This window comes from Syngnathus typhle, linkage group LG11 (assembly GCF_033458585.1).
Source record: "Syngnathus typhle isolate RoL2023-S1 ecotype Sweden linkage group LG11, RoL_Styp_1.0, whole genome shotgun sequence".
NCBI lineage: Eukaryota > Metazoa > Chordata > Actinopteri > Syngnathiformes > Syngnathidae > Syngnathus > Syngnathus typhle.
The window spans coordinates 6,641,314-6,654,529 of record NC_083748.1 but is presented as its reverse complement, the minus strand read 5'-3'; the positions used below and the strand labels follow the sequence as shown (position 1 = coordinate 6,654,529).

Genomic DNA, 13,216 nt, shown 5'->3' with positions numbered 1-13,216 from the left:
TTAAAATGAAACAAAAAATATGCATGTTAACTTCATTGAAAAGTTGAAGCTGAAAAGAAAATCAGGCAAGCTCAGCCCAATGTGCTTTCAACCACAAAACACTGAAAAAATGTAGTCAAAGATCAATTGTATTTATTGGTAACTATTTAAGTGACATGAATGCCATTGGAAGAGTTGAGGTAAATACCGTGTCTGCTTTACAGAAGGCTTGGCCCCACTTGGAAGCTCAATTCTTAAATCAGTCTGCTGAATGCAGTACATTACATGAAAACAAGTGCAATCTACGTGATACATGAAATAAAATGAAAGCTTTTTTGTAAATAATTATTTGTTCCATGGTCAACAGTTTGTGTGCTCTGATTATTATTTCCGAATCAGACAAACAAAAAGCGGAAATGGGTAACTAGCACATCAGGGCCCACCTAAAGTCTTTCCCAAACCGATGACAGGTATTAGTTTTCCAGTGAACTCCCTGCACTGGCGTCCGAGCTATTTGAGTCCTGCACAGGGTTAGATGTGGACTTGGAATCAGAAGCTGTGCCATCTTCTGAAGTCTGCTCTGCATTTGCGTCAGGTATCTTATTTTCTTCTTGTGGGTAGAGTTCCGGATAGAGCTGCATGCACTCTTGCATTGCTCTGAACTGATCCAGACACTCAGAGCCCTTCAGCTCCTCTTTACTGTAATGGAAGCAGGAGAAGGCCTCCTTAAATTCGGTCCCACAGGGACCACTGGCCATCCCACCCAAGCAGGGACAACTCCAGTTAATCTCCCCACTGGGAAGAATCAGCCCTAATAAAACAGAGATTGTGAGAATTAATTGCTTTTTTTTGGTTGCAGTTTCCACTGTAAATATTGCACAGTATAATTTCATTTCGACATATTTACTTGACACTTTTACTACTTTCCTGTTAGTACGGCTGCTGTGGCGACATCTTGCGGCTTTAGCGCTACTTTCAAAGCTAATTTTGGTCACTCACCTCGCTCCTCATAAGGATCATCAGGGTCTTCCTCAACAAGCTCGGCGTTGCTGGGTGTTGCATGATCTTCTTTGGTGACAAAGATTATTTTGTCTTTGCCTGTGTGGAAATTATTCTCAATTGAATGGAACGAACAACTAAATCTTTACATGTTACCGACTCAAGCTAACGCATTAAAACAAATACTGTAGTTCTTATTTGATGCAACGCATTTTCATTTCGTAATGCTATCATAAGTTAGAAATTACATTTTGAGGAACTGTCTCAAACTTATGGCATAAAAACTTCCGGATACAAGTTGTATGAATGAGTTAGCCGAGCTAGCACGGCGTGCAGCTTACCCTCTTGCATGACAGTAGTCATTTCTTCGCAAAATGAAGATGATCAACTCGATTTAGTGTGCTGCAACTCGTTGGCTACAACCGGTGTCATTGGAACATGTCACAGACATACAATTGTGTCACGTGTTAAGCATCTTTAACTGTTTCACAACGACGGGCGATTATCTAAGTGGTGTCTCGGAGGAGCTAGCCGAGTTCCCATTGACAGAAAGGGAGAAGCTAATTAGCTTTAGCACAACTATTCTTCTTAGTTGTTTTTAGGGATTGGTAAACACCTTGATGGTGCATTACTGCCACCCACTGGTATGGAGTTTGGCTCCTGGTTTTACTCGTTCTTTTGAGGAAAATTGAGAATATAATAATGTAATTATATTTATTTCGCCTCATATATTACAGTACTCTTACATTGTAAACTGTTCCCCATTGTCACCTGGGTTTGATCATGTCATGCCTGTTTTAATCCAAGTCACAGTGTGATAAATCACCTTCCAAATGATTATCGTGACAATACATTTTTTTTCCAAAATTGTTTTATTTGCAAATTTTCGTTCTGAAATGTTTTCATGTTTTTACATATCCCAAAGACTATTATACACTTAAAACAATTCCACATTGCCTATGTACACAAAACAATAAATTATCTGTCGAGGGGGGGGGATAACCGGTGACAAAATGTTTCTCGAAACAGACAATAAAAACAAAGGAAATATTAAGAACATGAATATGACCACTGAGTTAATACTGAAGCTCTCGGGATTGCTTTTTTATGAAAGAAGCAGTTGGAATTCCTGCCACACACAAATGTAAGCCTCACATCCTTTTTTCTTCACTAACATTGTGTTCCATTAAAAACGCCCAGAGAAGCATCAATTGCTAAGATCTGACACAGTTCAGCCAGCTTCTTGCACCTTCTTAAAATTTCCAGCTCATCAGGAAAAAAAAGCAAAGTGGATTAAGAATGTATAAGCTCTGTGAGACGGTTGTCATGCGCACAGCAAGAATTGGGGAACCATCATCCCAGCATGCCCGCATACTGAAGTTCTATCATGTCGGTCAAAGAAATAAATCAAAAAACCTCAATGCCCCTCACAAAGGCAGTCTTTAATTGATGAAATTCTGTCATCTCACACGTCCGGCACCTCATTTGATGTGAGAATCCAAAAAGTCCTACTGACGGGAAGCTGATGAGGGGAGTGCTTCACAAAAGGTGTCAAAAATACGCAAGACGCTGATAAGAGTTGCTCAAACGTGGGAATTTCTAAAAGAAATATCCTCCTAGACTGCCTACTTCACTCTGCTCTTTGACAAAAATCTCAAAGTACTGATAAATGATGGTGACAGCCAAAAGGATTCCCGTGCCTGAGCCGATAGCGCCGAGGAAGTCAGCCATGACCGACAGACCGCCAATACACAGCCCGCCGAATGCAGCCGCAGTCGGAATGTACCTAAAGTAGAAATAAAACTGAATTAATACTCGTGAGAATATAGGAAAGTGTTACATTTTGAGTAACATAGCAAAAAAATCATACTAGCTGATGATATGGATGCAAATCAAAATAGGTCTTTCAATTTTACCTGTTGAGTTCGTGAACCATGGAAGTCTCCCTGTGTCCCCTCATCACCATCTGCTGCTCTTTCAGCTGTTTTGCCACCTGCATGACAAATTTATTATCTTCCAGAGTCACGCTAAGATGTCTGCACATGCTCATGCAAATAAAGAAATTTGATCTTACATCTTTTGCAGAGGAGCCCGAGACTTCGATCCAGGTTTTGGAGAAGAAAGCGCATGATCCGAGCATGAAGGCAATATAGATAAGGGCGTGCACTGGATCCTCTAGAACTGATCCAAATGACTCAGGCGGGGAGAAGTAGTAACAAAGACCACCCACGGGATATGCCCGAGCTGGACCGCCACTTGAAGCGTCCTACAAACACAACAACCACTGCTGTTGACAAATAAAATGTATTTGCAATGAGTGTAAAATGTCAATACTGGAAAATAGGAGGTGTACTTACAGACCACGTTCCGAGCAGATTGACCAAGAAGTTGCCACTGAAGCGTGTGGACAGCATCTGGGATATGACGTACAAGTTGGAGACCAGCGCTGATTGCAGGATGATGGGAATGTTGGAGGTGTAGAAGAGCTTGATGGGGTAAGTGTTGTACTGGCCGCGGTAGCGAGCCGACTTGATTGGCAGATCAACTCTGAATCCCTGTGACACAAGGCGAGAGGTCAGGAGATCTTTTGACAACACTCCCCACGCATGTCGTAAGCGCCTGTTGGGATCTTTGGGCAGGACTTGCGCCACACGAAAAAGAAGAACTCACTTGAAAATATATGACTACGGCAAAAACAAAGACGGTGGCAATGAGGTTCAAGAGGTTGGGCAGGTTCTGTCTGTAGAAAGCCTCTCTCAGGGCGCGCACTTTGTCCGTCCTGGTTGCCAGCAGATGGAAAAGGGCGATGATGGCTCCCTCAAATTCTGTGCCTGCAAACGTCATCACCATAGCAAGTACAATTAAATGCAATAAAGTAAAAACTAAAATCAGGACTTTCCGTGCAGATTCGTCTTACCTCTGCCGGTGTTCACAGTGGTAGGGCTGAAAGCCTTCCAAACGATGGTTTCGCAAATGTTGGTTGCGATGAACAGTGAGATGCCCGAGCCAAGACCGTAGCCTTTTTGGAGCAGCTCATCCAGCAGCAGTACGATCAGCCCGGCCACAAACAACTTTGGAGGAAACATGTGCGTTGTTAACAGCTTACAAACATTGTATCACTATCAGGATTTGCTAAGTGACAACAAGAGGAAGTCACACTAACAAGTGGGCAGATGAGCTCATTCGGGTGATAACGTATCAAAAGGAAGGTGAGTAACTCGCTGTCTCTCCAGTCCTTTCGCCTTCTCCTTTAAGTTGGTTGTACCTGAATGATGATGAGCAGACAGATTCCAGCTCCCATCTCTGAGGGGTCACCATACATGCCAGTCATCACGTAAACAATAGCCTGGCCAATGGTTATGATCATTCCAAACACTGAAAGAGATCAAGAAGCATCAGACGCCTGTCTTGACTTCAGTCACCCAAGTGAAAATAGTGGTGGCTTTTTTCATACGTTTCTGCGCTCCATTAAAAAGGGCTCTGTCTTTGGGTGTGTCTCCAACTTCGATGATTTTAGCCCCAGCAAGGAGTTGCATGATCAGGCCGGAGGTGACAATAGGGGAGATGCCCAACTCCATCAATGTGCCTGAGGGAACACCCCCACATTAAACAGTGTGCTACAGGAAAATATTGAGCATGCTCATAATAGACACACACCTCGATTGGAGGCCAGAATCACTCTCATCCAGTAAAATGGATCTGCAGAGTCTGATGACATGATGCCAAAGAGAGGGATCTAAAAGAAAAATCGGATACATTTCTGCAAGCTGCTGCTGATCCAAACAACCAAGAGTATTTCTCATGTCATGCAACATGTGACAAAACTGTTGAAAAGCATCATGTTTAAAATAACACAAACTAAGAAACTCACTTGGCAGCAAACCAGGAAGATAAAGAGTGTGATGGCGGTCCATAGAACCTTCTCCCTGAATTGGATCTGAACCAAGAACATTGCAATAGGTTTTATTTACAACACACATACAGTTGCGTGACCTGTAGTCACTGACTGAACGCATACCTTTCTTTCAGGTTTTTGGATTTCTGGCAAAACTGCGCAGAATGGCTTGATCACTTCCAAGAATTTGACTGAAATCAAACAAATATGAACGATTCTCAGATGATTTCAGCTGCTCACCCGTGAGACGTGGCAATGAATGAGGGGCGGACTTTACGCTGCGAGTAAGAATCGTCGCCGGTAAACGTGAAAATCAAAACAATAACGACCAAATCAAATCAATCTTTAAGCCCCACTGCAGCACAAATGTTTGTTTCCAACCGCTAACTGATGATAAACATCGGGAATTGACAATGGAACGTCATCGGTGTTATGCGTCGTCATCACTAACTTCACTAACAGTCAATGGATTTGAATGAGTAGCTAGCAAGTTAGCATCAAACGTTTACACTCAGCCACGCAACAGCCCACCGGTCTAAATACCCCACACAAACAACAAATACGTTGCTTTATTCAATTTTCTTAATTAACCACCACACACCAACAACATATAAATATAAAAAGGGCGACATTTCTATGGCGCTAGCTTGCAACGCCAGCTAACATGCTAATGAGCAGCGCTACTACGTGATCGTTTACTCGATTCTCAAACCACAAAACTGACCAGAAACTATGTTAAAGTTAAACAGCAAGAGGATACTCACTACCCATGGTGTTCCGAATGTCCACCTGATTGTTAAAATAGACAGTCCAGCACAGCGATCAATCTGGGTCGACACCGGCCGGGAGTGTCCGTGTGTACTGACAAGCACAACAGACACGTCACCATCACTTCACGCGAGACAAGCTTCTTAAAGAGACAGTACACCAAACCGCAAATAGAGAACAGTGTAGCCCCGCATATTCGCGGATTTCCCTTTATTTAGAAGACGTATAATTTTCACTTTATTTTCACTTTACAATGACCTTTAAATTTTACAATTACAAATAATCACCTCAAAGTAGCAAAATATGATGACAACGACAAAAAATATATTGTGAAATATTGTGTATATTGTGTGTTATATCCTCTGAGCCAGGAGACAGCAGCAGAGCACAGTAGATGAAATGTTCACCGATGAGACTCGCACCAAGGAGTTACAATCCTAACTCGAGTTTCTCAACCTTTATTAAACCACTGCACCTATTTTACATGAGAAAAATCTCTCCACACACTACAAACCAAAAATATTTGTGTATTGTAATTTCTGCTACCTAAAGGAAAATCATTTCATTGTTCTGTTTGTCATTATACGTCACTGGCATAGCTAAACAAGGTCCATTCTGTAAAAATGAAGAGGTTGTGATAACATTTTAACACTTTGAGATAACACTAGAAATGAATACATGGTTTACAGTATGTGTGGTTTGGCTGGATTGGGTCTTGGTAGTCTTGCAACAACATCTGTACAGCCCCACAACATTCTTATGTAACATGTGTAAAGGTCATGTGACACCTGTATACTGCGTCTTCCGTCATTTGTTGCAGCAGCACAGATATTGCAGAGCGTCGAATTATCAAAATGCGTCAAGCCGCCGCTAATCATTTTTTACCCACCAAAGGACAATAAAAAAAAGCCGACTTCACAGAAGAAAATACTGAGGCACAAACTAAATGTACCCATCCAAATCAACTATTGAAATTGAGATAGAGATTAATCCAGATTACCACAGATGCTGCTCTTCCTTGACCTGGGCTATTTTTAACTCCTCTACGATAATTAATCATGCTTGCACTGTCATGTGCAGCAAAATAAATTCCCCCTACAGCATTTTCTGTGGTTTCTGTTTCATAAGAAGCATCATAATCATCATCAGGCCTTCACACGCATACACCCTCACACACCCATGCTTTGTGCTCATTTGTACTATAACTCCTGATAATGTAGGCCAGCAGCTTCTGGAAAATCCCCATTCAGTTCTGTCAAAATAGCATAGATATTCCACATACACGTAAAGAGTGATGTTCGGAATAAATAGGGAAAATTATTCTTGAAAATATCATAATGCTGAAATTTTAGATTAACAAAATAAAATGATGAACAGCGATGATGTGTGTGCATGCTACTCAGAAATGAGATAAATATTTCCACAACCTTTGAACTGTGACGACTTCCATGGCATTTATGAACATAAAAAAAACACGTGTGCACTGCTGCCCCACCCATGGTACACGTTTGCATAGATACGAAAGTGTGTCCTTTGAGCCAATGATTAAATCGTCACACACCGTTTGTGTTCAAATATATGAACCTAAGTGTTGGGACATGGCATTTTGTTAGCTCGGTATTTTGCAAGTGGGCGTGGCTTCTAACAGCTTGAAGCCTATTTCTGAAAGAATTGTTCACTTTCTTCCAAACTGCTTCTTGTGAAGCTTTTGTATTGCAACTTTCCACTTGAAAGTCAAAGCAAAAAAATTGACGAACGTTGGCTCAAAACTGAATATTACAAAAACAATATAGTCTGATTAAAAACCCTCCACCCAGCGAGGCCTACAAAATAAAATGTTCTTTGTGCGTCATAAATGAAGCAATATTATTGTATGTCACTGAGGTCATGGCCCACACCATCCAGTGTACAATTGGGTCAGCCTGGCTTTAGTTGTTCTTCCAGTATGTTGCATAACAATCAAGATCCAGGCTTCAAAACTGATCACATTCCAGGGAATTTGACAGATTACAGTTTTTGATTAAAGTTAGCCACTCGGCTTTTTGATTATTTTGCCAACAATGTTCATTTCACGTCATGTAGCCTAATTAAACAGAGTTTAATCAAAGTGGCCTGTGACAGGCAGTTGAAGAAACTCTTTGTTACAAATGACAATGCCCATGCAAGACTGACAATGGACTCTTGTCTGATAAAATACATTCCATTGCTCAACATGTTTTTTTTCTTTTTTTTTCTTTCTTTGTGCTAATGGTGTGTGGGCAGTTGCCAACACCTTTCAATGCTTCCTGCGGACTTTCTTGCACAATCAAGCGTGTGACATCGCTGTAAGATGGAATTTAATTAACGTGGGTTGTTTGGGCTAGTGTGGACATGCACTGCTTCATTTTCTTGGATTTTTTTCTTGAAATCATTCATTTCTTTCGTGCTCGTTTTGTTTTACTCGTATTAACTACTTTACGAAAGACTGGAATAACTACAAGTCCTTACCACAAATGAATGTCTTTATTTTCAAGACATTGCTAATGCACAGGTGTACAAGCGAGCTTTTTGGCTCTCGCAATAACAAAATAAATTCAGTATAACAAGAAAACATACAACAGTGGTTATTTGGAATGTGATTTTTTTTTTTTTTTCCATTTTCAACAATGCTTTTTTATAAATAGTCTCTTGGTAGGCTAGTCAGTTCAAATCAATAAATTCTCTTCAAGTCCACATTTAAGGAATGAATAAGAGAAATTCCAAGAAAAAAACAAATTGGGAATAAAAAAAATCTTTTTTTTTTTTTAAAAGGACTGTTGGAAAAAGGCAAACCCCCTTCTTTTGTCTCCATCGTGTCCATCCTGTATCAAGAGTCCATCAAAATATACGATTGGACATGAAACGTACATTTCTTCCAAACATCAACATAAACGCAAAATGTCCTTATGAGGAGCTTTCACTTTAAATTGCTACAAGGCGGCTGACCTAGCCAGCCAAGGTCAGCCCTTAAAAGTCTCTCCCCCAGAGTACGAATGTGCTATACTCCCAGTTGTAACTGCACTCCCCTAAAAACACCAACTAAACCATACCCACAGGTAAAAGCACCATGTCAGCCTCTTTGAACTACAGTACACTCAAATTTCAACCATCTAGCACGCCGTTTCTCTCTCAGAGAGAATGCTCAATAAAAGGAACCTGTGTGTGCCGCAGGAGGAGGTGGAGTGTCCTTGGATGCTACAAGTCTGTTGTGAGACCTCAATCTCGGTCCTTCTACTACACGCTAAAGAAAAGGAACAGTCTCAAAGAGGATAAAGTGTGAGGAGGGGCTCTGGCGGCCCCGTCCTCTGGCGGGTAAGGGTAAGCGCGGGACCCACCGCGCACTCTCCCTCCTAATCCCGAGGGGGTCCGAGGTTCCCTCCAAGCGGGCGGGCAGGGTCGCACCACCACGGCGGTGCGCCTCGGAGTAGCGGGGCGTCGGCACATCAGGCTCATTCCCCAGGATTGAAATTCAGAACATGCGGTCTCCGATGCGAGCCTCAGTCAGTGCTGTGATCCTCCAGCTGGGAGATGATGGTGATCAGGTTCTGGAGGCCAAAGATGAAGCCGCTGTCCTGGCCCTCGTGCACCACGCTGTCCTCTCCATAGTGGCGGCAAGTTGTGTGAGCAAAGTCGATCATGCGCACGTCCACGGCGGCGCTGCTGGAGTCCGCCGGGCTGTGGGCGGAGCGGACGCTATTGCCGTTGCCGCTCCCCGTGGCGCCGCCGGCGCTGCAGCCCGTCGAGGAGGAACGAGGGAACCCGAAGGCCCCTTCTTCCTCTTCCTCGTCAGACAACTCATCCTCATCCCCCTCCTCGCCACCGCGGTGTCGAGGTCGAGATGGCGTTCTGGGAGGGTCTCCGTCATAGATGATGAGCAAGGAGCTGGAGTAGAATCGGTACGACTCGCAGGACTCCAGAGCGGCTTGCATCTCGCGGAGTCGTTGCAGCACCGGGGACAGCAGCTCGCGGCGCAGGCGACGTCCATTATGGAAAAACTGGTAGAGGGCCTCCTCAAAGCCTGCGAAGGTCAGCTTTCGGCCGTGGTACTTATTCATGAACATGAGCTGGTCGGAATCTGATTGGTACACCTGCGGGCATTGGGGCGAAAAATGTCGACTAAGTCAGACGACAAAAATAAGCAGAGAAAATCCAGCGGCACAATCTGACTACGACAGGACGGGCGACTCGGGTCTTGATCTTACCTGCATGCCGCAGAGGCGCACTCCTATGGAGGCCGATGTGCTTTGTTGACACTTGCGGATCTGATTGGCTTTCTTCTCCTCTGAAGCGTCATCGCCATGCTGGCGGGTCCCCATCTTCAAGTCCAACACACATGGGACTGTGTAACGCCATGTTAGGTTCTCCAAAAGGATGAACTCTGTGAAAGCGAGTCAAGGAATGCACGACACAACACAAAGGCGATACGACATGCGCTTCCTATGAACATGTTGTCACGTGTTCCACAACGAAAGCAATGAAAGGATACTGTATTGGTTCCGGTGCTTTGCGTTGTCCTTCATCCTCTGTAAATGCTGCTGGTGACATTTGAGACTCCAGGGATTGTGTTTGATCTGAGGCACCATGTTGCCCTTCTCTAGGCTTAAGTACAGGACCTCTGCCTGCTGCTGTGCCTGGACGTCGTCACGGTAGCTAAAAAGAAAAGCACACAGACAAAGAAAGGTCAGCGTTTGTGTCACAAATGGCTTTTGCCTTTCAACATGCAGCAAGGAAACATTTACCTTATGATCTTATCTTCTTTCCGGCTCTGTCGCGCTCTTTCTTTGCTATAGTTGTCGTTTTCTACGTGCAAAGGGGACTGCTTTTTGTTACTCCGCTTCGACATCTTGCTCTTGGGCTCGCAATCTGTCGAGGGGTTCTTGTTTTCCAGGTCGCCTGTTTCGCTATGATGAGGGTACGCAATGAGGCACAGGTTCCCACCCTCGTCCTCTTCGAAACTGACCGACACCACACCTGTGAAAAGGAGGACAGCATTGTTTACAAATATACATTTATACTTACACAAACACACCAGAGGACATCTGAAGTTTCATGAATATCATTGTGAATCTTGCAAATGAACTCAACAAGGAACAAAATCATGAAAGTATAACGAAGAAAAAGAAATACAGGGCCACAAAAGTTCAACTAATAAAAAGACAGACACGGCTTGAGTTTGTCATTCAAAGCATTTATTGAAAAATTGCAAATCAAACAGAGGAAGCAAGACTACAGCTCATGCATTTAACAGACATACAAGCTCAAAACTTTGACATGTCCTAGCAGAGCAAAACACTTCTCACAGGACAAGGCAGCTCTTTTGTAAACGATTGCGTTGCGTTAAATCTGCGTGCCCGAGGACCCAGCAATCATGCACCTTCTCACGCTTGACGTCATCTGTGCTGACATCAGCATCCTTAGGCCCCTTCACCCCCACCAGTTTGGCCCGATGGAGACTTGCACAGTCATTCCACTACAACTAGCAAGTACGGGAACTTGTGACTCAACGGCTCTTTATTAAATGAATACGGAGGCAGCGGAGGTGAAAACGCCAGGAGTGGACGATTGTTCTTGGGAACATTATGTTGCCAGCTTTGGAAGTTGTAGGAAAAAGTTTCATCATTGTAATGTCTTAGCAGTATCAGCTAGTCCTTGAAATCTGCCGTGTAACTGCTCTCAGACATCACACACACGTGTTCTTTTTATAGTACCGCGCTGCATTTCGGCAGAGTCAAATTACATGGATATTTTACCTCCTTAATAGAGCCCTTTGGATACGTGAACCAGTACGTACTAAATGTCATTTGTCTAATCGGGTATTAGAAAGACCTAGTGGACAGTTATGACTACTACAATAAAAATGGGCATGGGGACTAATTGTCAGTGGTTACATTGTGTCGCTGTGAGTGTCGCTTTACTCATTCACTGCAGTGTATGTTTCTTTTTATTAAGCTACTTTTAAAAATCTCTTTCCGTTGCTTTTAAATGTGACTTTAAATGCTTTGAAGTGGGCTTTTAAATAAAGCTGCCTTGTCTTACTGACCCAGAGAACTCTCTGCGCCATTTGTTTCTATTGCCTAATATGATATGCTTAAAAACACTCCAACAAAGTCAAGAGATGGATATGTATTTTTTTTTTTTAAATAGTGACACGAAGATTAATTCACCCCTATACTGACAATGAATACCAGCTTTAGAATTAGTAGCACTAGCTGATACAATTCAAATTTTATTTGCAGTAGAACTCTTTAGTAGCCCATCAAATTTGCTAAAGGGACAAGCTAGCGGGCCAACAATAATTAAAATTATTGACTCGCAAAACTTAATTGATCGGTTCTGTACACATTAGTCGACAGTACAGTCCTGTTCCCCCTGTAGTTTCTTCACGTGACATAATATGTAAGGTACCAAAGGCAAGGCCCGTCCCTGCTTTTCCATCAACTGCGAACACGACAAGGGCATTAAAATCTATAGATAACATTTCCTAGAACGTTGATTGATTGTCACATTCTGTTCTCGAGGCCCTTTCAACGAATCCTACCGCAAACTATTCAAGCCAACGTCAGTCTGTAAATGCTTGAAAGCGTTACGTAATGCTTAGCATGCAAATGAGAAGCATGCCAGCTAGCTTGTAACCGCCATGATGGACGAGTTCCGTTGCGGACACTCAGCTCCGGTACTCGGTCTTACCTTTATACTGCGGGGTGAACTTCCTCATTTCGGCGGGGAGGCTCTTGTAGAACTGATGCTCGCGGGGAATGAGCGGCTTGCAGATGGTCTGCTCCTCGAAGCGCAGCACGCAGGAATGCCCCCCCACCTGGTGCACGAAGGGTTCAAGCATCACCCCCTTTCCCGAATAGGGAGTTCCATCCGCCTGCATGAGGGCTTCCAGAGCGGGACTCATCCTCATTCCGCATCGGACATCAGAGCGTGGTGGACCCACGTCGCAAGCGAGGCAAGGGGCTCCGGCACTCGCCTGGCTCCCTATCCTGGACTTGTTTCCTAGGGGGCCCACAGGGGGCGCTGCCGCTTACCTACTCGAGCGACTGCGGGGAAAAAAAAACAAAGCCTAGGCAGGAAGGACGGAGGCAAGAAAACCCTTTATTCCCTACGCGTCACCTGCCCTGGGACAGTGTATAGCGCTCTTCTGTAGAACTATATAGCTTCCGCGACTAATTTCGTGTCATCAAACGCTACGTGTGCGTCACTAAAGGCTGATAAAAACGTAATGGCTTGACATGGACGTTTCCTGTCGCGGTGCTGTGGCTCGACTGACGTACCAGCAAATGTCGCTGCCTGGTAAAGAACATGAAGCCCCGCCTTAAAACCACGCCTCCTCACTGAAGATCAGCCAATCACGGAGGCGCTGTTGTCGCTGGGAGGAGATAAGGCATCTCGAAAGGATCACACAAACAAAGGGGGGGAGAGAGAAAAAAAAAACAGTGGGAGGGGAGAACAGGAAAAATACTAGACAAAAACACAACACTAAAGACTTTCTTGGGAGGGGGTGCGCCTGGTGGTGGTCGTTTACTCATTTTGCAGGTTTTTCACTTTTGTTGC

The 13,216-nt window shown here is 43.8% G+C and overlaps 3 protein-coding genes across 3 annotated transcripts; all 3 read right to left on the bottom strand.

The window, feature by feature from the left end:
- Positions 1-110: 110 nt before the first annotated feature.
- Positions 111-1,546, bottom strand: LOC133161863 (mitochondrial intermembrane space import and assembly protein 40-like). The gene is made up of 3 exons (XM_061290555.1): positions 1,320-1,546; positions 979-1,077; positions 111-790 (listed from the first exon to the last, which is right to left on the bottom strand). Exons 1-3 carry the CDS (start codon positions 1,339-1,341, stop codon positions 453-455), a joined length of 459 nt encoding a protein of 152 aa, XP_061146539.1. The 5' UTR covers positions 1,342-1,546; the 3' UTR covers positions 111-452.
- Positions 1,547-2,405: 859 nt separating this feature from the next.
- On the bottom strand, positions 2,406-5,795 carry sec61a1a (SEC61 translocon subunit alpha 1a). Its single transcript, XM_061290553.1, has 12 exons — positions 5,638-5,795; positions 4,997-5,064; positions 4,850-4,915; positions 4,636-4,714; positions 4,433-4,564; positions 4,244-4,353; positions 3,896-4,049; positions 3,649-3,809; positions 3,336-3,533; positions 3,053-3,244; positions 2,895-2,971; positions 2,406-2,764 (listed from the first exon to the last, which is right to left on the bottom strand). Exons 1-12 carry the CDS (start codon positions 5,642-5,644, stop codon positions 2,578-2,580), a joined length of 1,431 nt encoding a protein of 476 aa, XP_061146537.1. The 5' UTR covers positions 5,645-5,795; the 3' UTR covers positions 2,406-2,577.
- Positions 5,796-8,124: 2,329 nt separating this feature from the next.
- ip6k2b (inositol hexakisphosphate kinase 2b) lies at positions 8,125-12,951 on the bottom strand. The gene is made up of 5 exons (XM_061290554.1): positions 12,347-12,951; positions 10,399-10,630; positions 10,146-10,309; positions 9,862-10,037; positions 8,125-9,747 (listed from the first exon to the last, which is right to left on the bottom strand). The coding sequence occupies exons 1-5, from the start codon at positions 12,564-12,566 to the stop codon at positions 9,157-9,159; spliced, it is 1,383 nt and encodes a 460-aa protein (XP_061146538.1). The 5' UTR covers positions 12,567-12,951; the 3' UTR covers positions 8,125-9,156.
- Positions 12,952-13,216: the final 265 nt, after the last annotated feature.

Coding starts and splice junctions, on each gene's coding strand:
- sec61a1a (XM_061290553.1), bottom strand. Junction 4,565..4,635: donor GATTCTGGCCTCCAATCGAG/GTGTGTGTCTAT, acceptor GTGTTCCCTCAG/GCACATTGATGGAGTTGGGC. Junction 2,765..2,894: donor ATGGTTCACGAACTCAACAG/GTAAAATTGAAA, acceptor TTTCTACTTTAG/GTACATTCCGACTGCGGCTG.
- ip6k2b (XM_061290554.1), bottom strand. CDS start 12,566: ATGAGGATGAGTCCCGCTCTGGAAGCCCTCATGCAGGCGGATGGAACT. Junction 10,310..10,398: donor AAAGAAGATAAGATCATAAG/GTAAATGTTTCC, acceptor TTTTCTTTTTAG/CTACCGTGACGACGTCCAGG. Junction 9,748..9,861: donor TGCGCCTCTGCGGCATGCAG/GTAAGATCAAGA, acceptor CAATGCCCGCAG/GTGTACCAATCAGATTCCGA.
- LOC133161863 (XM_061290555.1), bottom strand. CDS start 1,341: ATGACTACTGTCATGCAAGAGG. Junction 1,078..1,319: donor GACTACTGTCATGCAAGAGG/GTAAGCTGCACG, acceptor ATTTCCACACAG/GCAAAGACAAAATAATCTTT. Junction 791..978: donor TGATCCTTATGAGGAGCGAG/GTGAGTGACCAA, acceptor CTGTTTTATTAG/GGCTGATTCTTCCCAGTGGG.